Consider the following 27,485-nt stretch of genomic DNA (forward strand, 5'->3'; position numbering starts at 1 on the left):
AGGAAGAAATCCTTAAGGTCGAGCAAGCCATAGAGGCTAAATTTCAATTTATTTTTTCAGCAAAAGAACTGAATACATGTTTATGCTCCAGGCCACTGAACAAGAGAAATTGCTGATGATAAAGCAAGTTAGACTGGGATCTGTTGGCATATGAAACGGACAATGTTCATTTCCAGCAAAGAAGCTAATTTTTCATCTTCCAACAGAAATCCACAGCCTTTTAGACAGGTTCACCTTAACGCGGACCTATAAGGCTCTCCTCTTAGCCTAGTATGAACCTATCTGCCCTAGGGCATTTATAAGCCTAGCCAGAGTGTGTTTGGCTTTCGCCACCCATTTTAAATTTTACTATGCCCTTTTTCGAGGTTAGTATACTGTGCCTCTGTCTAACAGTGACACAGAAGTGATACCCGGGGTAAACCTACGATCTCCCATCCACTCAGGATTCCTCTTGGAGAGTCAATGAGGGACTCTGCCTAACCTGGACTGGGATTTTATTCCACAGTGAAGGGAGCCTCTGGGTTATGAATCTGTCCCTCCAGCATGTCCTATTTATTTCAGTGCTGAGGTTAAAGTGTCTCGAGTGCGTAGCTCGATGGGATTTGGATTTTCTGAGGTGCAGCATGTCCATTTAATTCCGGGTTGGACATGGCTTTATACGTCAGGCACAGATTGCCTCTGAGCAGGCGGTATGCCACTGAGTAGAGCTAGAGTTTCTTTAACCGGGCAGCATATGGCATCTGTTTGAGCCCTTTGATCCCCTTGGTGAGGTACTTTTGGGGTCTTTCCAGTTGCTGCAGGTGTTTGGTAAGGTATATCCCAAAAGGGGCATTGTACTCCATTATGGGCCTGATGAGGGATGAGTAAATAGGCACAGTGACCTCCCCTGATCTAGATGTGAATCCCTTCATGATTAGGTGGGCTATATAAAATGTTTTTCTAACCACTGTGGCCATGTGGTTGTCAAATGAGAGATTGCTATCAACTTGGGTCCCCAGATCCCTAATTACTTCTGTACTTAATGGATTACCACCTATGTGGTAATTTGTGGGCACTTTGTTTTTGCCAAAGGGGGTGACTATACACTTTTTTGGCATTTAGCTTGAGGCCATGGCTCTGGCACCAGTTGATTGTTTCTAGGAGGCCCTTTTGGAGGATGCTTGTGTCGGCTGGAGAGTAGATTATGGTGCCCAGTTTGCAGTCATCCGCGAACTTGGTCAGCTGCAGTCCTTCATGTTGGCCTGTACCTCCGAGAAATATATACCGAACAAGAGAGGTCCCAGGACTGAGCCTTGTGGGACACCACTTATAACTGGTTTGGAGTCTGACATGGCTTCAGCAATTCTAACCATGTGGGCTCTGTCTTTGAGCCAGTTTGCAACCCATCTAGTGACATAGGGGTTTATATTTAAGCTGGTGAGCTTATCTATAATGCCCGAGTGGGGTATTGTATCTAAGACTTTTGCGAGGTCCAGGTAGGCTGTGTGGACCACATTCCCCTCGTCAATGGCCTTGGTGACTATTTCAAATCGATCAGGTTTAAGAGGCAGGATCTGCCCTTAAAGCCAAATTGGGTAGGATCCAGTGTCTGTAGGTCCCCAATATCTTTGAGGTCCATGATGGTCCTTTCCATAGCTTTGCAGACCAAGCTAGTCAGGCTTATGGGGCGATAGTTTCCAGGATCTGTTGAGGCACCACCTTTGTGGAGAGGGACCACTGTTGCTGTACGCCACTCATTGGGTACATGTCCTGTAGTAAGGCTGAGATTGAACAGTAGTTTTATGTTTGGGTTTAGCTCTTCTTGGAGTTCATGTAGGACGGAGCCCGGGACACCGTCTGGTCCCATTGATGCTGTGTTTTTTGCTTTGGAGAGGGCGGCTCTTACCTGAGCATCTGAGATCGGGGGGGGGGGGCAGCACACTGCTGGGGTAGATATTTGCCCTTTTGGTGGGGGGGGGTTGCGCTGAAACGGTCAGCTAGGATGTTGGCAAGGTCTGTGGGTTCGGTGTATTTTTTTGTCATTTTGGACTAATTCTGAGTATATCTGGGAATTCCCACACAGGTTCCTGACAACTAAAGAAAGCCTTGTGATTATCCTTAGTGTCCTGTGCAATTTTTCTCTCTAAGCTGGCCTTAGACGATTTTATGAGTGCCCGTAGTTTTTTGCTAATACTGATAAGAGATGCCTCCCCTTTTTGGGATTTTGCTCTCATGTAGTAGCTTCCTCCTTCTGTTGTATAGTGTATGGCTGGGGTCCACCAGACAGGACGTCTGGCTTTGGAGGATTGGGTCTTGGTTTTATTTGGGATTGCATGATCCATGCATTCCTGAAGGTGTTCATAGAATGCGTTTATAAAGGATTCTGTGGTCTGGGCTGTATTTTCCACACCCGGGGGCTTTGAAGGATTCCACCTCTGTTTTGAGAAGTGTGAAATTTGCTTTGGAGAAGTTTTTCACTGTGGTTTTCTGGGCAGGGGGTGGGGTCAGGATGTGAATATCCAGTGAGATTAGTTTATGGTCTGATCTTACCAGTGAGGGATACACTTCTGGTCTGGAGCATAGAGTCCCCATGTTGGTGATCAGGTCCAGTATGTTTTCCCCTCTTGTGGGAGTGGTAACAAGTTGTTCCATAGCATTTGTGTATAAATTCTAGGAACCTTTGGGCTAGGGTGTTGGAGCTAGAGTTAATGCTCCCAGTCTGTTTGGGTAGTTGAAGTCGCCCAATATAATGGTGTTTGGAGAGACCTTTATATTTTCCAGTGTTCTCAGGAAGGCCGAGTGGGGTTCCTGGGTTTGGGAGGGTGGTCTGTAGCAGGCTATAAACTGGAAGGCAGTTTTACCCACTGTTGCACATGGATAGTCTCTGATGCTTCGTGCTGTGCCACCAACCTGGAGGTGTGGGTATCTTTGACGAATATTGATACTCCCCTCCTTTTGTGGTTCGGTCCAAGTTTTGGGGCCCAAAAGCATGGTATGAGGTATAACCTGGTAGTGCTGGGGTGCTCTCTGGAGCCTTGAACCAGGTTTGTTACTGCACAGATATCTGTTCTCCATGCTAAGGAGAGTTTCGAGTCCGTGCATCTTGAGGTTTATACTTCTGGCATTTAGTAGCATTACTCTTAGTTTCTTATCCCTTGTGATACCTATGGAGGTGGGTTTGTCTTCTGAGCCTTGCCTAAAAAAGGCACTATGGGGATGGCAAGAGCCTTTGCCAATATCCAAAAGCCCAGGGGTGACAGGTGCAAGCCATCCCTAGCGAAGCATCGTGGCTTATCGAGCATGTCATCCCAGGCTGACAGGCATTGGATCCCCTTTGAATGACACCAATACTAAAGCCAATTGTTGAAATTGATCATCTTGTCTTCATATTGTGGCATCATTCTTGGTGAGGGTAAGATGCTACTCAAGGTCAGGGTCATACCGGCTTGGGCTACATGCTCAGAAAAGCTCCTCTGTCTCTTTTCATGTAGTCCAGGGAGGTACGTCTTGGGTCATTCACACCAGCATGGAGTCCAGGGAGGTACGTCTTGGGTCATTCACACCAGCATGGACAATGACAGTCATATTTGTACTTGCCTTGGAGTGACCCGAGTGCTTATGTGGCAGATCCTAGCGCCCGACAGGCAGCTCACCGTGACCACCTTCTTCAGCCTGGTGAGCGGGACGTTGGTGTGCCTGACTATAGTCACCTATTGCAAGTGTATCAGGTGTGTTTAACCTTAAGAGCTGTGACTGTTCGGCACACTGGCTTTGTGAGCTGTGTGTTGCACGTGTTTTGTTTTGGGGTAGCGGTTGCTTTTGCCAACATTGTATGCAACAAAGTGTGTAATTTAAACAAGGAATTCAGTGGCCATGAAAGAATTGTGTGACAAGTCTATATACATATAATGAAAAGTGATAAGGGGGCATGCTTGTTGTCATGGACCAAAAATGAGTGTTACTAAAACTGAACACATGTTAGCTAATGAATGTGAGTATAAGAAATCAAGCAGTGCTGACATCTTTAAATGTTATTTCCAATTTTTTTGTATGATGGTCTGTTGGCTGGTGATTTGAAAGAAGCTGTGTATAATTCCTGTCTTATAGAACATCCAAAAGTGGGTGTTTATTAAGTCAAGTTGACCCACCCTTTAGACCCATCATATCAGCCCCAAATTATTTCACTGAGGGTATTTCCATCGTGGTAGACTCCAACCATGTGTACAGCAAATGGAGTCTTAGACTCTTGGGGCTTTTTAGAAAGCATGAGACAGTTCCATGAAGTAGTTACATTTGACCCAAAAAAACGTTATTTTTACTTTGGCTGTGGTATCTCTATATGCATGTATACTTCAAGAAGTGGGGATTGAACATGTTGGAGCGTATTTAAATAGATTTACTTATCATACCACAGTTCACAATTTTTATTGTGATTTGGATATTTTAAAATCATTTTTGTTTTAGTGGTCAATATTCTAAACCGGTACAAGGTATAGCTATGGGGTCTCCAGTAGCACTTTCTGTTGCCAACTTAGTCATGGGATGGTGGGAGTATGATATTTTAACATCCTATTATGATATGTTTGGCATTATGTATTACTAAAGATTTATAGACTGTTTTTGCTTTGGAAGGGGGCCATCAAGTGGAGCTGTTTCTTGGGTTACTTAACTCCAGTTCCTCTTTTCTCAAGTTTAAGGGTGATGTAGGTGCATCTATTAATTTAATGTCCATTTAGAATGGGACAACAGGCTTGAGTAGTATTCATAGAAACTCTACCTTTATGTACAGTTTACATTATTCTAGCCAACATCCCAAGTACATCAGACAATATTTCCAAAGGACAATTCATCCATACTAGTAGGATGATTGATCAACTTTCTTTGGCTGAAGAATTTGAATTTATCAAACTGTTCATATAAAAGGGTTATGATGAGAATTTATTAGACCAACAGATACAATATGTATGGGACAGAAGGGAGGATAAATATCCTGCCATTATTAGGAAGAAGCTTGTTCTTACTTACAATACAGTCTCTAGTAATGAGACATTTGAGTTTTGGCATGCCTATCATCAAAAATGTGATTTCTAAAAATTGGAAGATTGTGGAAGATAACCATGATTTGGTAAAAAGTGTGGGTCTAAAACCAAGGTTTGTGTACAGGAAGGAGTTAAATTTGAAAAGTTTATTAGAAAAAGGTAGGGGTTCTTTTGTAGTTGAAACCCAAAGTGTTAGTGAAGATCATGGCATGGACAAATGTTATGCATGCACCATGTGTAGATACATTTTAGAAGGGCCCTTTATTGATTTACCACATCTTTCTTGTACTGTACCAGTTACTGGTTATTTTTCTTGTAAAAGTTTAGGAGTAGTTTATATTGCTGTTTGTAATACATGTTCACAATTTTGTGGGGATGACAACCAAGCTCCTATATATTACAATTGGGGAACATGTAAATAGACTCAAAAATAGCCTTGTACAGACAATGTTGCATGTAGCAATTTTAAATTTTTTTTTATTTTGAGTGCCGGTTTGTCATTTGAGTTTTCAGCCTTTTAGCAGTTTTTTATTTTGACTCAGTGGAGTCCATGTGCTGCTTCCTCTTGCACGACGCTTTGCGGGGTACTTCCCCAGTGGGAGGCTCTGGGGAAGACTGCAAAGAGGGCGTCTCCTGAAGAGGAAAAACCTGAGGCCCTGGTGTCTGTCGGTTGTGGCTTGTGAGAGTTGTGGCACAGAGGGGGGGAGAGGACTCTGACATGTGGGTATTGCCAGTGGAGGCAAGCATGCACTCCATGGCCTGGAAGGCCGGCCTGCCCAAGGATGGATGGGAGCCCAGAACAAAGCATGACAACCTTGGAACCGGGGTCACACCACGCATCGACCTCCAGACCAGGAGTCTTCAGAGGACTGTGAAGCGTGAGAGGGAGGATTCTTGGAGGGTGCCATAGAAAAATCGGCATCGATCCAAGAATGCCTTCCCCCACGGCACAGCCACTGGCCTGAGAAGAGCCCGATGCCCAGTGCACCAAGGGACACAAGGACAACTCCTGTTCCAAAGTGAGATCCACTATTGGAGTTGGAGGAAGGGAAGCTGCTGTCGAAGTAATGGGCTTCGATACTTGAGTGGAAGTCTGAGGAGTGTACGTTGAGCTTGAGGAGCTATGCATTTACCTGAGGGAGGGAACGTGGACTTCGGTTGAGAGACGACTCTGGCCACAAGCAACTAGTCGACAACCTGCGACACATCTTGCTCAGAGAGGCTCCTGGTCGACCTCTTGGAGAGATCCGAGGGCGATTCTGGCCTTTCTAGAAAAGGACTATATTGGCTACCAACAAATGGATACAAGGAAAGAGTATTTGGTCCTTGCTAATTTGAGGTATGCAGAGCCCGAAACAGAGGAGGTCTTCACTGAAGAAAACTGTGTGGAAGTAGTCTGCGCCGACTATGTCAGCGCCATTGAAGTTGCTGTCCTCTGTAAAAGCAAGTGTCTGCACTGATCAGTATGATGCTGTCAAAGTGTCTGCACCGGCAACAGATTGCCGAAAAGGACTGCACCAAAGAGCTTTGTGCCGAGAGTGTCTCCACTTTGGAGGACAGTAATGTCATACTCTGAGCCGAAGGGGACTGTACCTGCATGGACTGTGCTGGTAAGGGCTGCGACAGAACTGAGTCGTAATGGTCTGCACCAGGAACTCCGGTGTCGATAAGGAGGACATGGCTAACTCCTTACAGTCTCCAGAGGGAGATGGAGTGACCTTGATTAGGATGAGTGCCTCTTATGGGGTTTAGCAGGAGGGAGTGAGCCCTCTGACCTAGAAATTGCCTCAGAAAAGGAGATTTGAGAACCTTTCAAGATTAATTTTGCGCTCTCTCATTGAGAGTCCTAGTCAAAAAAATTTCTACATCTCCCACACCGGGGATCCACTGTAAGGTGGGAGACATTCAGACAATACGCACAAGTCATGGCCATCAAAGTGGTAACTTATGGCCGCAATCCTTAGACTGCGTAAAACCAACGCTACCCTTCTTATCAGACACGTGGAGAACAGTACCAAAAAAGGAAAGGCTACCCAAAAGGGTAAGAGAAGGAAGGATTACAAACGATGGTAATTAACTACCTCAAAGGTAAGAAAAGGGTAATAAAGAGAAATAGACTAAAGGGAGAGGGTGTTATGATAGGGTAGGAGAAAATTAGCAGAAACTGTTGGCTTCTACTTAAGTTTTTCAGTCTTTAAAACTTTCAAAAAAATTAGACACTTGGCTGATGAAGTGGCTTGACACAGCTGTACAGCAACGTGGCAAACGAGATCTGAGGTAACAGGGAGCAAGAGCATTCTGGGTAGGACCTTTGCTCGAGAGTTTTTGGCTGACAAGCTTGATATTTGGCCAGCTCTGTTCCAAGGACTGAACCGATAAACCAATCGGTAAGGAAGGAATGAAGATTAACAACATCAGATCAAATGTTTTGTAAGGGACCAGTACCACATGCTGAACTTGGTAATACCATCTGAATGACCAACTTTGTAGCTCATGTTCACCTCAAGGTTTCTCTGACTTGAGAGTATAAGCCCTACCTAACAGCTTTTCTGGTTCTGTTATCAGTAGGTTCAGAGTTCTACTAGTATTAATGTCATGTTAAGTTGTCTATCTTGCCTTCATTCTTGCTGGTTGGGTTCGGAGCCGATCCTTGGCTCTGACTCTGCCATCTCCAAAAGCTCGAGAGCGGTTTACTGGCTCGAGGCTACCCCATATCCCATGATGCCTGGCGTTAGCTACCCAGATCTCATTTGCCGCTTCAGTCTGAGAGGTTGTCTTACTGGCTCAGGCTCGTATACTTTATTGTATCTGTTCTAAATTTACTACAACTTTTTCTTGTTAGTGTACCTAATTAATTGTAATATTTCCCAAGCTAGATTCCCTTGTCTGGACGCGGTGCATCTGCAGGACTTGTTCGGTCTGTCATGCCTTCAGCCCAAGGGTCCTGCAGGAGCGCAAAAATAAGTTAATCCTTAGGGATTTGCTTAAGCCACAGGATTCACCGGCTAAAGCTCAGTCTGCGAAATCCTCCACGCCACCCAAGTCTTCGGCTCCAAGTACTGAGCTGTCGTTGGGTGAAACACCATTTGCCTCTACTCCGGCCGGAGCCGATGTGCTTCCCTCAGTCTGTGCCAACATGAATCTCTGAGCCGTCCAGGAGTCAAAAACGATCTAGGTCTCCCTCCTTTGAGTCGATAACGCTCTGTTCCACGGTCACCTCTGCTCCAATCTGAGTGCAGCCGCAAGTCCACCCACTCCTCTCAGTCCTCCAGACTTTCTGATCATGATTTGGAGTGGTCAGCAGGTTGCTGAAATCACAGGCCCTAGCAAAAATGTTTTCCAGCCCCCCTCAAGTGTCGGCTTTGTCCACTTCTGCAAATATTCCTCCTCAGACTCCTCCCTTGAGTTCGGAGGCGGAGTTTGTGTGGGTTCGAGTCGTGGAACCGTCTGCTCCGATACCTTCGGTTCCATCGTCTGCTCCGTTCCCATCCTTGGTTCCGTCGTTGGAGGGATCTGGGCGCTGGGACTCCCATCGGCTCAGAGAGGGCGAGTGGCATCAGACCCTTGTCCGACCCTGCTCTCCCTCTCAGCTTCGGCACAGGTGAGCTCTGCTCCCACATCGGCTTCGGAGCCGTCCCCCTCGGTGCAGAGAGGGTTTCCGATTTCTTCAGAACCGAAGTCTTCTCTGTGTCCGGGGACACCTTTGAGGTCATGAGGAGTGTACTGGCTCCTGAGCCAGTCCCACGATCAACCCCATCGGCTCCTCCCCCTATGGTGCCTGTGTCTGCCTCTGCCCCTCCTGACCGCAAGCGTGGGGAGCCAGAGCTCCAGGGCACCCCATTGGGTGTTTCTTCCTCTTCCGAGGCCTCCCCTGATCACAGAGGAGCCACCTCATAAGAGGAAGTGTAAGAGGAAGCATTTTGACTCCCCTGAGTCTGTCGCATCAGATACTGACTTAGAGGATTCGGAAGGGTCCCCAATATCCCCCTCTGAAGATGTCTCCTTTTCAGACATCCTTGAAATCCTTAAGCAGAGGGGGAACTGGAATACTCTAGCCCCTTCCGAGGATGAGTCTGTATTTCTGGACGCGTTTGGTTCCCGACCCTCCACCTCCTAGGTGTCTCCACCTTTCGACCCACTTATGTGTGTGGCGGCTCGGAAGGCATGGTCAGCTCCAGACCCAGTGGAGCCAACCCCCAGGAGACCTGCTAAATTTATAACTGTACCTCAGGACAAACTGTTTTTATCTACGGGCGTACCTGTTGATGCCATGGTGGTAGCAGCAGCCACAAAGGAGTTGGCAGATACTTCATCTGTCCATCCTCCTAACAAGGAGTCTAGGACTATGGACAGATATGGGAAGCGAATGTTTGCTTCAACGACCTTCTCTCTGAAGTCTCTGAATTATTTGTGCCATTTACCCACCTTCAGAGGGATCTCCTTAGAGCTTGGAGATACCCTCCAAGATCCATCAGCTGTGGGGGCTCAAGCTAAGGTGGCCTCCCAGCTGGTGACTCTGAATTCAGTTGTTAGCTGCTCCATGAGGCTCATTTCTTATGCAGCCGATGGTGCGAGTAGAGCTGCAGGCACAGGCGTCGCCCTTAGGAGGCACGCATGGATGCGGCTATAATTTTGCGGAACACTTCAGAGCATCTTTCACCAATACCCTCTGATGGATCCGCTCTCTTTGGACCACAGGTGAAGGACACACTTAGGTGTGAACGGGAAGGCAAGACTCTCTCTGCCGTGGGAGTCTGTTTTTCCACTCCTTCCCGACCATACCCCAAGTGTCAGAAGAGTGGAAAAATGTGGTTCCGTAAATCCCAGGGAGCCTTGCCTGACACGTGGTGAGTTCCCCTCCAGTGGCAGAGGAGGGAACAATAACAGATGCCGACCTCGTGGCGGGGGGGGGGGGTCCACAGAACCAGGGCAGCAGAGAATCCTTCTCTGAAGCCCTTTCAGCATCCCTGAAGGGTTGCCTGGCTGCCTGCCTCTGGAGGCAGTCTGGGGAAGACTTTCGCTGTACCCAAAGCCTGGCAGAACCTAACTTGAGAAGTGGGTACAGTCAGTCATATCCGGAGGTTACAAAATTCCCTTTGCTCAACCCCTGTTATTGTCAAACAAGTCCCTTCCAGATGTTCCACCCAATCTAGGGGACCAAGCAGCCAAAAATTTCAAAGCTGCTACACAAAAGGGTCATCCAGGAAGTCCCAGCAGACCAGATAGGACCTGGAACTTACTCAAGGTTCTTTTTGGTACCAAAAAAGTCAAGGGACTGGAGGCCCATTCTGGATCTCGGCAGACTAAACAGGTCTGTACAAAGAACAAAGTTTCGGATGGTCATGCTACAGTCCATTCTACCCTTCCTGGGTCAGGACAATTGGATGTGGTCTGTAGATCTTCAGGATGCATACTACCACATCAAAATGCACAGGAGCTCCAGAAGATTCCTTGGCTTCTGGCTGGTAGCCAGTCATCAGTTCAGAGCTCTGCCCTTTGGTCTCACCACAGCCCCCAGGGTGTTCTCCATTTTCATGGCAGTGGTTACGGCTCACCTGAGACGTCGGGGATTCCAGGTGTTTCCATATCTCTACGACTGGCTCCTCACTGCTTCCACCAGGCATCACCTCCTGCAAGCCAGGGATTACACTTATCAAAACTTGCTCCAGGTTGGGTATCGCAATAAATTTCGAAGAATCTGCATTGTTGCCCTGTCAGCATATCACTTTTATATAGGCGCAAATCTAAATACCAGTTTCATGTTCGCGAACCTTCCACCAGACAGGGTTTCACTAATTCGCCAACAAGTACAGACCTTATTAACATGCAAAATGATTAGTCAGGTTCGTCCTCCAAACACTGGGTTCCATGGCATCAGCAATTTTTCTTGTCCCCCTGGCCCGCTTTCACATGAGAATCCTCCAGTGGCTTCTGTTCACACAGTGATCCTTCCAACAGCTTCCCATGTCTCAAGATTATGATCACAGAAGCATGCAAGAAGCACCTCGCTTGGTAGATGGTCTCCCCATCAGTGGCCTGGGGCAGACCATTTGTGCTATCCCCTCCGGTCGCCACAGTGACCACGGACACCTCCCTGATAGGGTGGGGGGGTGCATTATCAGGGCAGGACAGTCCAAGGCACCTGGCAACCTCACGAGTACCATTTGCATATAAATGTCTTGGAGATGAGAGCTGTGCTTTTAGCGTTGCAAGCCCTTCAGGACTCTCTCCCTCCCGGGACCATTGCAATCCAAATGGACAATGTCAGTGGTGTGGTACATCACCAAGCAGGGCGGAACCAGATCCTATCCTCTGTCGAGAAGCACTCTGACTCTGGCAGTGGGCGATCTCTTCCCAATGTTTTCTGATAGCAACGCACATTCCTGGGAGTTCAAACGTAATCACAGACAGGCTCAGCAGAGCAATTCTCATGCCCCATAAGGGGTCTCTGAATCGGGTAGTTGCGGAACAAATCTTTCGCAAATGGGGTCAGCCTTGCTGCGACCTGTTTGCCACACCTTTTAACAGCAAGTGCAGCAATTTCTTCTCCCTTCCACTTCCTGACCATTCCCCCAGAGACGCTCTAGTCCACGATTGACCTCGGGGACTTTATGCTTTTCCTCCATTTCCCCCTAATACCCAAACTCATACAGAGAGCGACTGCGTTGGGTTGCAAAATGATACTCATTGCCCCTTACTGGCCTCTACAGATATGGTTCCCTTTCCTGCATCATTATCTTCTCGAGCAGCCTTAGATTCTGGATCCTATTCCAGATCTACGGATTCATCAGTTGGGCAGACTGCATCGATCCCTTCAAACACTCCACCTCACAGCTTGGTTGCTCCACTTCCAACCTTAGCCAGGTTTCCTAATTCCTCCTCTGTGTGGGAAGTTATCTCATCACACAAATCCACAACCAGGAAAACTTGCGCTAGCAAGTGGAAACGTTTTTCTTGCTGGGCAGAGGCTAGGAATATAGATCCCTTTTCAGCTCCTGTCCACGAGATTCTGGAATTTTTAGCGGAACTCTCTTTCGGGTTCCGCTTCTGCTACAATCAGGGTTCAGTTAGCTGCCATTTCGAATTTTCACATTGGGTTGTCTTCTAATATTATGTCTCGTAAGCTGTGTAAAGCCTTCCTCAAAGGAACTACTCCTGCTTAGGCCTCCAGTGAGTGATCCCCCACCTACGTGGGATCTAAACTTTGTGCTAGCTTCCCTAATCTTGCCACATTTTGAACCTGCAGCATCTTGCTCCATTAAGTTTTTATCCTGGAAGACTGGTAGCCATTACTTCTGCCAGACGTGTTTCGGAGCTTCAGGCTCTATGTACTCATTCCCCTTATTTAGTTTTCCATAACGATAGGGTCTCTCTAAGGACCAATCCTTCATTCCTTCCTAAGGTCTGTACACAAAATAATTTGAATCAGTCCATAGACCTTCCTGTGTTCTTTCCTAATCACACCATTAACGCAGAATATAAATTGCACCAGTTGGATGTTCAGACAGCTGGGTTTTTATTTGCATAGGACGAAGGACATCAGGAAATCCTATGAACTCTTCATTTCCTATGCTAAGGGCAGACTGGGTCTTCCGGTCTCAAAGGTAACATTATCTAGGTGGTTGTCTCACATTATTTCATTCATTTACCAGCTGAGAAATGAAAAATTATCTACCAAACCTAAAGGCCACTCTACTAGAGCACTGGCTACCTCGGTGGCCTACCAATCTAGGTTACCCATAGAATCTATCTGTGCAGCTGCTACATGGGCTAACCCACATCTTCATTTCTCATTACAAATTAGACATGGTTTCCAGGAACAGGGCAAATTTTGGTTCCACTCCTCTGAACAGGGCAAATTTTGGTTCCACTCTTCTGAACAGTGTGTTCCATTGAGCCACCCAAGATAGGCGCTAGAGACGCTGTCCCAACCAGCAAGAATGAAGGCGAGATGGACAACTTAACATAAAGAAGGTTATGTACCTACTATAACGTTCCATGTTGGTTTGTCGTCTTCTCTCCTTTCTTGTGTCCCACCCTCCATCCCCCTATCCTAGTGGATCAAGAGGAGCTCCCTTATTCAGATTTCATTGGCTGAACCTTCTCTGTCTTGCTTAGATAGCTTCATAGTTAGGTCCAAGGGGCTAATAGGGTAGAATTCTTCCTTAGTTATGTCTGGAATAGCTTTTTCAAACTATATCTGGGTAGCTAATGCCAGGCATCATGGGGTATTGGGGTAGCCTCGAGCCAGTAAACAGCTCTCGAGCTTTTGGAGATGGCAGAGTCGGAGCAGAGGATCAGCTCCGAACCCAACCAGCAAGAAAAGGCGAGAAGAAGACTAACATGGAACGTTATGGTAGGTACATAACTTTTTTGCACAGCCTCGAAGGTTAGGAATTCAAAGGTTAAGCTATTTCAAAGCTCCACTCTGCTCTGCATACAGTAAACTTTGAACCTGAGTTGCTGTTTCTGCTTTTTGTTCAGTTCGTTTTAATGTAAAGTTTGTAGTTTTCACAACAGTTGGAAAATGGCAGAGTTGTGTTCAAATTAAAGTAGTGTGCATGTGTGTGTTCAAATTAAAGTAGTGTGCATGTGCTCAGAGACTATCTTCATTTTTGGTCTGTTGAATTTCCACTTGTACAAACATCTAGAACACGCAATTGCTTCACTACACTGTTCCTTTACTAAAAGCAGGAATCTCTGCAGTCCTAATTTCCTTCCCTCTCTAGCTTTGTTGCAGCAGCTTAAGGCCAATTTGGGCACTTATCTTCCACACCTCCAGCCTGTCCCCTGTATGTGAACCCTATCTTTTCCTCTAGGCTTCCTAAGGAGGACCGCAGCTTTCTAGACTGCTCTACTCTGTGTAGGCATGTTATAAGGAAGATTACTTCTGAGGTTATCCTTGGTCCAAGCTTCTAATGGTGCAAAAGAATATATGAACAGATGCCTACCTTTTATACCAGTAGTGTACAGGTGTCTTGGAGAGAGTGGCTGATGTCAAATGTGCCAGTGGCAAGGAAAAGGTACAGAGCTCTGGAAGCTGGGGCTAGTTACCTCCAAAACTGTCCATTCCCTTAAGGATGTTATTCAGACTTTACAGTTACTGTAGTACTTAATTCAGGGATCATACATTTGCTTTAGAAGTAGGAAAGTTCTGTGGTCCTTCCCTGCTGTAAGGATCGGTGCTCTATCATGTCTTGGATAACAAAAAATGTTGTCAGGTACTGTCAAATTCCAAGTAGTAACTCTTAAGGTAGCAGAGCATTTCTTGCCACTGGAGCTTGACAGTAATTTAGCATGATAGTGTATTGATGAGTAGGTAATCAACGCTATTTGGGGCAGCACGTTTTTCTGATTTCTCCTGCCCAGCAGCCTCCCCCATATGCTCAGAGTTGATGGAGAGTGTTGGTGTTTAGTACATGGCCAGTTAGCTGCTTCTGGCACCTTTGCAAAGACTTCTCTTTAACAGCTTATTTGCTACCACTCTTCTAGATCTTCTAGATTAGTACTAGGCTAGCTGCCCTTGCAAGCCATTTTTTAAGCCTAGTGGATTATCCCCTGTGAGATTCAAACCCTGTATCTTATGTTTGTAAGGCAAGCACCTTAACCATTAGGCCACCCTCCCAACCAATAAAACAGCCTCTGAAAGGCTCAAACCCAGGACTGCACATCGTAGACAAAGCCATTGCTTGTTTCTAGGGGCCAAAGTCACCTTTTGCATTAGTGGGAGGTAGAAGTGTATCCGGACTGACTTCTGTGTTTGACTTCAATCTCCACTGCCATGTTGGCCCTGTTCTAGTAAGGGCTCTTCAAAGATGATGTACCTGTACTATTGCAGATCTTTCCTTTGATACAGGCTGAGGTTTGGAGTGGTGAACTTTCTGCTGGCCTCAGTTGGGGGGGGGGGGGTTGTCGTTTTCATTTTCTGTAGCTATGCTGTCCAAGTTGATCGTAGTTTCATTGGCAAATTGAGGAGTTTATGCCTGTATTTATTGCATGTTCCACTTAAAAGGCAAGGATTACATGCAGATGTTCTAGGATCCTAACACTAATATATAGAGAAGTTGGAATTGCTTGGTCAAGCAAGACTGCCAGGTCTCTGTGTAATATGTAAACTAGTAGTGTATGCTGTATTTGAGTATATTGTGCAGTAATGATGAGGATGTTACGACCATTAACTCTAGGTATCACTATTACCCTCGCATCTTAAGGGCGGTTGACTTTCATATCTCTAGACCTTTACAGGAATGGAGGTGGAGAGAGTTTTCTCGGGTAAGTGGCTTCATATCTGAATTGTTCCTCTCCTTGGAACTTGCATGTAACGATTGCTTGTCCTTTTACACCAGAAGGCTGTGGATTTTTAAGTAATCTTCAACAGTGTGTATAGTGGTGTTGGCCTTAATTTGCAGGGAACGTTGCTAATTCTTTGCAGCATTTGTATTTTAAAAATTTTTAATTTAACATGTATTCAGTTAATAAGAACACTCTGCAGCCTTTAGAAAGAAAAATGCCAGTAGAGCCAATCTTCTTTAACTTGCCCAGAAAAAGCTAGAGGCCATGATACTGGCCAGCCACCTGGGCCCTATAATCCTGACACTTTCTAGAAAAACAAGCTGGAATGACCACAAAACAAAAGGTTGAGGTTGTAACCTTTCAACAACTCCAGAGCTTGCTGTCCTTAGCCAAGCTGATTTTTACAAGGACTGAATTACAGAATTTGAAGTCTTATCTGACATGATCCCTTTGAAGTCCACGAAAACCACCAAAAAGGAGAGCAGGAACTTGATGCACACAGGTTTATTCTGGTACCTCGGCTTCCACAGCCTTCAAAGGAATAACCATTTCCAAACACATGCATCATTTTGTACAAATTTTCGTAATTGATTGATTAAATAATCAAGCTTATGCATCATTGACAGAATAAAAGGGCCATACAGAAAAACTACTAAGACACAGACAATAGGGAAATGTTTGTTTTTTGGAAAAAGAGACGTGATGTAATATAAAATACACAATACAAAATAGATATTTGTAATGCTACATCATAACTTAAATAGTTAGATTATTTTCTAAATTTAAACCTTTAGGTTTCAAGGTACCAAAATCTAGAATAAACATACTTTCCAATTTTAACAACTTGCATAAGAAATTCCCAGTATTATAACTATCAGGTCTAGCCAATGCACAGAAAAAGAAAGAATCCAGCTTCCCATTATGTAATGTATTGAAGTGTTCAGAAACTGGACTTTCCATCCTGCCATTTCTGATGTCACCCATATGTTCCATAATTCTTAACTTTAGCTGGCGTTTGGTTTGTCCTATGTAATATTTAGGTGGAGTGCACCCACAGCCTACTATATAAACCACCCCACAAGATCTGCAATTAAAAGTATCCAAAGCTTGATATTTTATGCCATTAATGCAACTACCTGTTAAATTCATAACCTTTGAGCAAATTCTACATTTGAACATACCCTTAATTAATGGAAGCCCACTTAACATGTTTGACCTAATATTTGATTTAAACTTTAATTTTTCTTTTAAATTTGCGTATCTACCATATGAAAAACATACTCTGTTAGGAAATAAATGGCCAATTTCGTCATTATGACAAACAATAGGCCAAAGAAAATCTACTATTTCCTTAAGAATAGGAGAAAAGGAAGAATACTTAACTAAAAAGATTCTATTCTCTTCATTCAAAACAAGTTTATTCTCACTCAAGTCATAGATTTTATCTGTCTTCCTAATAAAAGAATCAGGATTAAACAATCTATCACTACCATTCTTTATGGAAACTTCAGAATAGCCTCTTTCCAAAAGCCTATTTGCAACCATCCTAAATTCAAAGTTAAGCAAATTAGTATCAGAAGTGTGCTCCAACGTGCGTTTAAACTCACCATAGGGTAGTGCTTCAATCAAATATCTTGGATGCGCACTCATGGCATGTAAGAAGTTATTGGTTGCAGTAACTTTCCTGTATGGTCTATATTGTACTCTATTAGTAGAATCCACATATAAGGAAATATCTAAAAACTGAATAATGCTTTTATTCAGAACATAAGTGAATTCAAGACCAAATCTGTTCTCATGTAAACTGGCAATAAAACCTTCAAATTCAGTATTACTGCCAGTACATACAAAAATCAAATTGTCGATATATCTATAATAGAGTACAACATTATTCTGAAAGAACTCCTATACAGATAAGTAATCACAAAAAAAGACATAAATAATATCGCATAGCTAGGGGCAAAATTCGCACCCATTGCGGTGCCTTCTTTTTGCAGAAATATCTTGTCTTCACAGCAAAAATAATTGTGGGTTAATGTAACAAAGAAATAATAAATGAAGTGCGTGGGCCCTCCCCCAATATATTATAAATGGCCTCCAAACCCCATCTTGTCTTAATACTTGTGTAAAGTGCCTTTAATTTTTATTGGGCCACGGTGGATGTAATGTCCCATTGCATATTCTTGACCTTAATACAAAAATCATTAGTATTCCTAATATGTGAAGAAACATGAATCAATTCTTTCTTAAGAATACTATCCAATAATATACCAATATACCAATGTGTTCAAGAAAGCAACCGCAACAAGAAACTATAGGGCGGCCAGGAGGGTCAACAAGATTTTTATGCATCTTCGGTAGGGCGTAAAAACTGGGATCCCTAGGGTTAGTAATATAAAGTTTTTTAACATCTTTACTAGTAAGGAAACCCAGTCTCTCGCCCCTCTCCAATAACTCTTAACAGGGCTCTATTATATTCCAAGACAGGATTATTTGGCAACTCAACATAAACTTCTTCGTTTGATAATAAATCAAACACCATCTTCAAATAGTGTGCTCTGTCCATAATTACCCAGTTCCCTCCGTTGTCTGCTTGACAAAAAGCATATGCATCACAAACAGCTTGCATGTCTTTTAAAGCTTTCCATTCATTTTTTGTAAGATTATAAGAAAAATATTTTTTCATAAAGATTCCATACTCAGCTTCTATTTTGCCAAGTAACACATTCTCAAAAGCTTTCAAAATAGCAGAGTTTTTAGGTGGAAAGAAGGAACTATGACTTGGCAAACTAGGAACTTCGAGTTTACCATAACCTGTCACAAAACGCCCAGTCTCAGCATCACATAAATCAAATTCAGATATATCCCTGGCCCCCTCAATTAAACCAGAAGTTTCATAATCATATACAGAAAGGTTCAGCAAAGAATCAAAAGAACTTGACAAATCATCAGAGAAAGTGCAAGTGTCAGTAACAGTATTAGTTTCCAAATCATTCCGAGAGCTCAGTATATTAACATTGGAAGATTTTTTGCTTTCAAAGATTTTTAAATACAATTTCCTACAGAAACGCTTAACATCAATAATTAAATCTGAAAGAGCTGGTATCTTGGTAGGCACAAACTTGCTTCCCTTAAGTAGAACCTGCTCCATATCAGAAGTGACCACAAGGTCACTTAAATTTACAATATGCTTCTGTTCACAATTGTATAAAACATTTGAAAAAGCAAATTGTCCCAACCTCAAAGTCTCTCTAGGTACAGCCAAAGACTGCTCCCTTTCAGCGTCGTCTGTTACGACCTTTGCTTCTTGATTTTCGCTTGCTGCCCTGGCGAAAATTCCAGTTTACTTGTTCTTCCATCTCCGACTGGCCACTGGCGTCTTCAGCATTATCAACTCTTTCGAACGATACACTTTTCCTGCTAATACCCGTATCAGAAGATGAGACCGAAGAATCCCTAACTAATCTGGAAGCTCCCTCAGTTCTTCCGGTTCCGGATGTACCATTTTTACGTTTACGCTGCCACAAATATACAGTGTTACTAAAATCATTAATATCCCTATTCAGTTTGTTCTTTCTAGAAATTATTTCATTCTCAAATTTGCTGGTCTCTGTATTAATACCTTTCATTGTGACACGAAAAACTTCACTAGGGATTTCAGTAAGCAGACTTTCTTCCACCTCTGCAATTCTGAGTTGGACTATCCCCAGATTCTTTCGGTTGCGTTTAATGAGTATCTTGAGCCAGCTTAAGGAACACTGTAATGAGGCAGCCTTCCATTCTTCAATAAGTTCAGTCTCATCGTCGGTAAATTTGGATGCAGGTAGTTTGTCCACCCGAAGTCCCCTGGGTGTAATCGACAAACTGACATATTTTTCTAACAAACGAGTATCGTAAAATAAAGGTTTCTTTGAATCTTAGCTTTTTAAGTTCATCAAACCTCTTATCCCGATCAGTACATACTGAAACTGCCCATGGATCAGACACTGCCAGTTTGTCGTCCCTTTCCTTACGCAAATCAGCAAAATGGAAACCTTCATCATTGCAGGCTAAATTAGCCATAATAAATGAAAAGGAACCTGCTCTCCACAGGAAAAACACCACCACTCAAAATAAAACCAAGCAGTCCACGAAAACCACCAAAAAGGAGTGCAGGAACTTTATGCACACAGGTTTATTCTGGTACCTCGGCTTCCACAGCCTTCAAAGGAATAACCATTTCCAAACACATGCATCATTTTATACAAATTTTCATAATTGATTAATTAAATAATCAAGCTTATGCATCATTGACAGAATAAAAGGGCCATACAGAAAAACTACTAAGACACAGACAATAGGGAAATGTTTGATGTTCTTCATCTCACATTGCTGCAGTCCTTACACTTGGGTAGTCCGCTGTCCTCGGTCGGCCCGAATATCAAAGTATTAGGCTGACGTCGGTCAAGGCGCTTAAGACTGACATCAGGACGTCAGGGTACAAATGCGCATGACCGACGTCATATCCTCAGTCTTTTTTGCCGCATGGTCCGATGCAGAAGCAGCGTTGCAAGTGCCGTTCGGCGTTCTGAAATTTTTCGAATTCGGAGTTTCAGACAGAGTCAAAGTTGGCTAAGTACCCCGTTGGGGAATATTTTAGTTTTTCTTGCCTCAGTGGTTTACCGGATGTCAGAAAAAGTGAATAACTGTATTTCTTGTGGGAAGCAGATACCGCATAGAGATTATCATACTTTGTGTATTCCTTGTTTGGGGCCTGAGCACGGCGTTGTTGGGTGTCGCTTTTGTGCTAGGTTCAATAAGCGCACTATTAGCGAAGGTTAGATTGTGCCAGGTTGGTCTTGAGCGGTGCAATTATAATATGCCGTCGGATGCTCAGGCGCCCGCTTCCTCGAAGCGCAAAGACAAAGCAGCTAAACCCAGGCAAGAAGAGTCGTCCGTGCGGACGCCGGTTCTTTAGAGCGTCAGTGGAACCGGTGGTTCCGCCGAGGCTTCTCTGGAGTCCCAGGGGGAGACTTTGATATTGCAGGATGTGGCCTCTCAGGAGGTAGGTCAGGCTGAAGGGGCTTCTCAGGTTACTGTACTCCCCTCCCTTCCTAGGGTGGTTAGGCCCTCTCCTTCTGTTTCCAAGGCTTCTCCCAGAGGCAGGCCAGGTTTAGCTTCTGTTGGTGTCACTCCTAGTTCAGCAGGGTCTGTGCCCAAGAAGCACATGCTTAAAATGGCAGAAGATTTAATTACTTTGATTAGAGGTTCTTTGCCCCCTCCTGATAAGAGGCCTAGGGTGGAGCCAGAGTTGGGGAGTTTTGAGCAGGCTTGGATGTTTCAGAGTCTTGACTGAAGACTTGCAGGAATACTCTCTTTATTCTGATTCTGATGCAGATGATTCGACTCCTTCTGCTTCTCCTCCAGAGGATTTCTCTTTTCAGAGACTCTTCATTCCATGAGGGAACATTTTAAGTGGGAAGGTCAGGATTTCTCTGATTCCAGGAAAAGGCTTGGGAATTTTGCTTTTGCCCCAGCATAGGCCCTTGGCTATACCACCTGTTCTGGATGTTGTGGAAGATGTGTTTGCAGAGGCTTCACTTAATCCTGATTCTTTGCCTCCTGCTCCTGTTAAGCCGGATAGATATTACAGGGTGCCTGAGGCTCATAAATATCTTTATAAGAGTCCTAGGGCGGACCCAGAAACTGTTAGTCAGGGACCTAAGGGTGTCAAGGCCTCTGTTGTAAAGAATCCGGTGCCTCCAGATAAAGAGGCCAGAGCTTTGGATAGATGGGGAAAGAAAGTCTATACTACTTCCACCTTAGCTATGAGGGCTTTGAATTGCCAGTTTCACATGTTGAAATATCAAAACTATCTTCTTTCTCAATTGAAGTCTAAGGTAGATGCTCTGGCGGAAGGCATTGAGTGTAAAGAATTGCAAGATTTGGTGCATGTCTCTGAACAAGTGGGTAAGCATTCTTTACAATGTGGTTTTGATACTGTACAGGCCTCGTCTAGGGTGGCTGCCACTGGTTCGGTTTTTCGCAGGCACGCCTGGCTGATTTATCTGACCATGTTAAGACAAGGATTTTGGATGCTCCTTTACAGTCTGATGTGTTTGGTTCACCTGTGGAGTCAGTCTTGAAGAAAATGGAAGACAAGGCTAAGTCTATGCAGGCTGTTAAAGATTTTTTGCAAGTTCAGCCTCCGAAGTTTAGTAGGAATTGGCCTGCTAAGGGGTGGACGTATCCTTCTTATGATTCTCAGTCTAGGGTAGATCTAGACGTGGTAGGGGTAGAGCTCAGAGTTCCTTCAGACCTAGAACAGGGAGTTCACCTGCACAATCTTCGGGTGAGGGCAGGGGCCAGTCCTTTCGTAAACAGGCCCAATGACCTACCTTTTCAGCTGCCAGATCCTTCTTGCCTGGCAGCACCTTTGGGGGGAAGGTTGGCACTCTTCAAGGAAAATTGGATATCATATACCAAGGTTACAAGTTTTATTTCCATACATTGCCTCCTTTCAAAGACTAGAGGCTCACAAACAAATTTCTCTGCTACTTCAAATAGGGGCCATACAACCGGTCCCTCTGCCAGAAGTGGGCCTAGGATTTTATTCTCGCCTGTTCCTAGTACCAAAGAAGGGGAACACGTGGAGACCAATTTTGGATTTATCTATCCTCAACACATATCTGGACATTCCCAAGTTCAAAATGTTGACGTTACAACAGCTTTTGCCTCTGCTGGGCAAAGATCACTGGATGGTGACTCTGGATCTCAAGGAGGCTTACCTTCATGTTCCTATCAGGCTCAGTTGCAGGAAGTATCTGCGTTTTCGGGCTGGGACTTCTCATTATCAGTTCTCTGCATTGCCCTTTGGCTCATCTACTGCGCCCAGAGTGTTCACAAAGGTTCTGGCTCCAGTGATAGCTTTCTTCAGGCTAAGAGGAATACAGATCTATCCTTATTTGGACGATTGCCTGATTCTGGCCCAAGAAAAGGACGAACTTCTTCATCATTTACAGTATGTGATAGCAGTGCTAAGATGCCTGGGGTATTCTGTGAACGAAATAAAGTCCAGTCTAGTACCCTCTCAGGACATGTGCTTTCTGGGTGTGAGACTGAATACAGCATCCCAGAAGGCCTTTTTGACCCCGGACAAACAAAAGAATCTTTCTCTGTACTTCCATCAATTGTCTCATCAGTCCAGGCTGACTGCAAGGACAGTCCTTCAAGCCTTGGGGTTCATGGCATCTTGTATTCTGGTGCTTCCCAATGCCAAACTGCATATGAGGAAGCTACAATGGTATCTCAAAAATGTATGGACACAGCACTGCCAAGATATGGACACTGTCATTCAGATAATACCTTGCATTCAAAAGGAATTTTTGTGGTGGGCTCAGGAATGTCACCTAAACAAGGGACTCTCTGTGACCCGGCCAGAGGCGAGTCAGATTCTAACGACAGATGCCTCAGACAAAGCTTGGGGAGCTCATCTAAATGGAAAGTGGGTACAAGACACGTGGCCTGCCAGACTTCAACATCTACATATCAACTTGAAGGAGATGTTAGCAGTCCAATTTGCATTAATAGCTTTCAAGGATTTACTTTTTCCAGGGCAGGTGTTGGTTCTAACAGACAACACAACTGTCATGTGGTACATCAACAAGCAAGGGGGAACGCATTCTTATCCTCTTTGCAGACAAGCAATGATTTTGTGGGAGACTGCTCTCAGTTTACAGCTAAATCTTCAGGCAAGGTTTCTGCCGGGAGCACAGAACTCCTTAGCAGATGTGTTGAACAGACAAATTATGGATCCCCACGAGTGGAAATTGGATCCTCATGTATTTCAGAAATTGACAGTGTTATGGGGAACTCCAGACATAGATCTGTTCGCTTCTCCACTAAACTACCAGCTGCCAAAGTTTTGCACAAAAAGGTTTCATCCCACAGCTTGGAAAGTGGATGCTCTCTCATTCAATTGGAGCAATCTTCATGTGTATGCCTTTCCACCTCTGCCTCTCCTCCCAAAGGTACTCCTGAAGGTCAGACAGGACAAGCCAAGGATGATTCTAATAGCTCCAGATTGGCCTCGACAGCACTGGTACCCATTACTGAGAAGTCTGATACGGGAGCCTCCATGGCCTTTGCCTTCGATTCCACACCTGCTGTCTCAGGAGAACAGTCATTTACTCTGTCAAACTTCACTCTCTGCATCCAACAGCCTGGCATATTCTGTTTTAAACCCTGGAGGGTCTCAGCTTCCACAGCAAGTTTTGAATGTTATTTTGGAGGCCAGAAGGCCTAGTACAAGAAAAGTGTACGCAGATAAATGGAGGAGATTTTTATTTTGGAGTACAGCAAAGGAATTTGATGTTTCTAAGCCTAATTTAAGTGTGGCTCTTCAATATCTTACTGAGTTACTGGACAACGGTTTGTCCTTCTCCTCTATTAAGGTTCATGCTGCAGCAATTTCTGCTCACTATGACTGTGATCCACCATTGTTTTCTCATCCTTTGTTTAAGCAATTCCTTAGAGGGGCAAAGAATATAAGACCCCCACGTAGAGCTCCTACTCCTGCTTGGGATCTCAATTTTGTGTTGGAGAAACTCACTCTACAACCTTTTGAGCCTGCAACTACTGCAGAGTTGAAATATTTATCATGGAAGACTGCTTTTTTGTTGGCCATTACCTCTGCGAGAAGGGTTTCTGAATTACAGGCCCTTATGGCAGTTGAGCCTTTCTTAATTTTCCATAAGGACAGAGTATCTTTGCGTACTAATCCTTCCTTTATGCCTAAAGTGGTTTCTAGTGTGGCTTTAAACCAAACTATTCATTTGCCTACTTTTTATGCAAACCCCCAAAATAAAGGGGAAAAGATTTTGCACACTTTGGATATACACAGGCAGTTGCGATATTATTTGAGCAGAACTAAAGGGTTCAGGCAGTCTCAGCAGTTATTTGTTTCATTTGCTTTGGGTTCTCAGGGCAAGCCTGTTTCAAAACAAACTATTTCTAAGTGGATTGTGTTTTGTATTGCTTTTTGTTATTCCCATCATGGTAAGGAGATTCCAGCTGGGATTATTAGGCCTCATACTTGGAGTTCAGTGCATACTTTCTCTAAGCATTACCACCTTCCACTTTACTCTAAATCTAGGGCTGGTTTTGCCACTGCAATTTTACAGGGCATTTTGGCAGCTCCTAATGCTTTATAGTTTTGCCATCCTCCCTTACCTCTGCTTTGGGATTCTACCCAAGTGTAAGGACTGCAGCAATGTGAGATGAAGAACATAGTACAGTTTTGTACCTACCATAAATGTAGATGTTCGAAGATCTACATTGCTGCAGTCCAATGTACCCTCCCTCCTTCCCCTCTGTAGTTAGAGGCGGTTGTGTGGTTTGGGTTGTAAATATTGTGGATATTGTATATATTGTACATATGATTAGTGCAAGGGTGGTTGGTTGTTTTTTGCTGTCTTTTGGTTTTGGCCTTTCTTTTTAGGGTCTTCTGACATCTGGGGCAAGAAAAGACTGAGGATATGACGTCGGTCATGCGCATTTGTACCCTGATGTCCTGATGTCAGTCTTAAGCGCCTTGACCGACGTCAGCCTAATACTTTGATATTCGGGCCGACTGAGGACAGCGGACTACCCAAGTGTAAGGACTGCAGCAATGTAGATCTTCGAACATCTACATTTATGGTAGGTACAAAACTGTACTTTTTTTGGAAAAAGAGACATGATGCAATATAAAATACACAATACAAAATAGATACTTGTAATGCTACATCATAACTTAAATAGTTAGATTATTTTCTAAATTTAAACCTTTAGGTTTCAAGGTACCAAAATTTAGAATAAACATACTTTCCAATTTTAACATGATCCCTTTGAGGACAGGCAATGGCATTTCTTTGGTGGCTGCTGCTGCACAAGTGTTGGTGTTTCTCTGCTGAATGCTGGTTCCTAGGCACCCACACTGCAAAGGTCATGCTACCTCTCTTTGACTTGAACATCCAGGTATTCTTGCTGTTTCATTCAGTAGAATGAAAACTTTATCGATGGAGCACCCTAATACCTTTGCTCCTGTCGGATGTTTGTCCCAGCTCTGGGTGAAGGCTTGGTAATGCAAGTATCGGCCACCATGTTTTGAATTTTCTACATAAAGTTTGTAGAGGAATTTAAGGTTATAGCAAACCTGCTGGGAGCCAAAGCACAGCCTATGCCATCCTGTTTTTGGTTTTCATTTCGCATATCAAAGAAAGGGAAGTTTTCATCAGATTCATTGGCGTCTGAGCTCTCCCCATTGGGGTATGACATGGATGACCGTTTTTAGGCTTTTCCAGAAGTTTCAACAGTGCGCCAACTTTAATGGGGGAATATTACTCGCTTAACTGTTTCTAGCCCTTTTGCAGTGAGCTAAAGACTGAGACCCCATGCACTAACCCTTCTGGAATGCCAAGTGTTTACTCTGGATCAAGTTCAGTACACACTTTTCCTTGCAGAAGTTAGCTCTTTTGCATGAAATAAGGGTTTATCCAGGACTGTGTGGCTAGAACACTATACAAAATTTTGCTACCTGACTTGGATAGGTTCTGAAAGTCGGGATCCCCTGCTAAAGGGGGACTGTAGCTACCGTGCCTTCCGAAAAGGGTTGGTGCACAAGACACTTTAGAAACTGCTGCCCGGTCTCTCCCCATACCTTCTCAACACTGTAGGATGGATGTGATATCCAGGGCAAGGGGTATATTTGCTCTACTTTTATCATAAATGGTATCATCCAGTCCTAATTTGAGCAGTGTTAACTACTCCACCTGGTTTTGTCTAGCTATGGGAATCTTTCGTCTGTATGTGTCGGCGACCCACAGAGGCCCTAATGCAGTTGTGGGCAACTCACTAATTGTGGATATCAGTGTGGCAGTCTGTTTCCCTATTATCTCTTTTGTAATAAAACTGTGATGGTCTGGGTTCAGATATCCATTTACTCCAAATGTGACCTTGATCCCCTCTTGCTTGGATTCCCCAGGAGGGCTTGAACTTTGTCAAGCTGTAAATATAGACATGGCTGTACCTTGTTGGGGGGGGGATCAACCAAAGATGGTGTGTGGATACCACCTATATGCCATGTAAGATGAGAAGTCTTGACATGGGAAATGTTTGGCTAAATCTGGACAGATTTTGGACTTTTGCCTGTGGTAGAGATTTCTGTATGTTGAGTAGGGACCACACTTAATGCATGTAATGTTACAGTAAGTTGCCTACACAGCTGTACTTTCCACTGCTCTGATCACCCCTACTCCATTTTCCCCACATCTTAACATTGTACTTTGTAACCCCAGTTTGCTTCCTATTGAGGGTATTCTCCCCCTTTTTCTTAAACTTTGTATATGTCTTGTCCTGTATGTGTTCCTGCTTTGAGGAGAAACTAGGGGTGGGTGCCTTCTCGTATCAAGTGTGAAAATTACAGGTATTTTAAGCTTTAGGATAATGGATTTCAGTTTAAGACCTTGCTGGTAACTATCTTGTTTTTGTTTGGGTTTTTTTGGCAGGTGGTTCGGAGCAGTGAGAGTGATCGTGTTACAGTGATTGGAGCTGGAGTTACATTACATGAGTCATTGAAAGCTGCTGATGAACTGGCTAAAGCAGGTGAGCTTTTGTAAGCAGTGCATCGTGCTTAATTTAGCCACCCTTTTATAAATGTGTTTAAAATCAGGAGGTTTTAAGCAGGTTTTTGCTTATCTGGACCATTACTCTACTGCTGTTAGTTATTCACTAGATTGTGCTGTAGTCCATTTTTAAAGTTGAACTGTATTTTTATTTTGCTGAGATTCTAAACGCTGGGTTCTTGCTTGGATATTTCCTTTCCATCTTTTGTATTTGTGTACCCCCCTGGTAGTCTTGTTTCTGATTGTAGAGGTACCTGTGCCAATGCATGCAGTGATGGAACAGGCTGGCATTGGCTCTACATACAAAGCCTGAAAGTTTTGGTCAAGTTTGTTGCTATTGCCATTTCTGTGTTCACATGCTTAACCATTAAAAATGCTTACTGCCACTTTTGTCAGCAGTGAAAAGCAGTGGTATTGTCTCCTCTGTATCCAGGACTGTAAGATCTTTAAAATCTGGCACAAGCATCAGATTACGCAGGCTACTTGACATCGACATCTAGAGAGGAGCTGATTTTGTGTTCACTATTGTGGG

The 27,485-nt window shown here is 44.1% G+C and overlaps 1 protein-coding gene across 1 annotated transcript in view; it reads left to right on the forward strand.

Moving 5' to 3' along the window:
• Positions 1-27,485, forward strand: part of LOC122808888 (transketolase-like protein 2) — a 327,865-nt gene that overhangs the window by 247,441 nt on the left and 52,939 nt on the right. Inside the window, exon 12 of the mRNA XM_044080001.1 lies at positions 26,837-26,933. Coding sequence (XP_043935936.1) covers positions 26,837-26,933 — 97 coding nt within the window. The remainder of the gene's footprint in view (positions 1-26,836; positions 26,934-27,485) is intronic.

Source organism: Protopterus annectens, chromosome 8.part0 (genome assembly GCF_019279795.1).
Source record: "Protopterus annectens isolate FY-2018-M chromosome 8.part0, PAN1.0, whole genome shotgun sequence".
In the NCBI taxonomy this organism is placed as follows: domain Eukaryota; kingdom Metazoa; phylum Chordata; order Ceratodontiformes; family Protopteridae; genus Protopterus; species Protopterus annectens.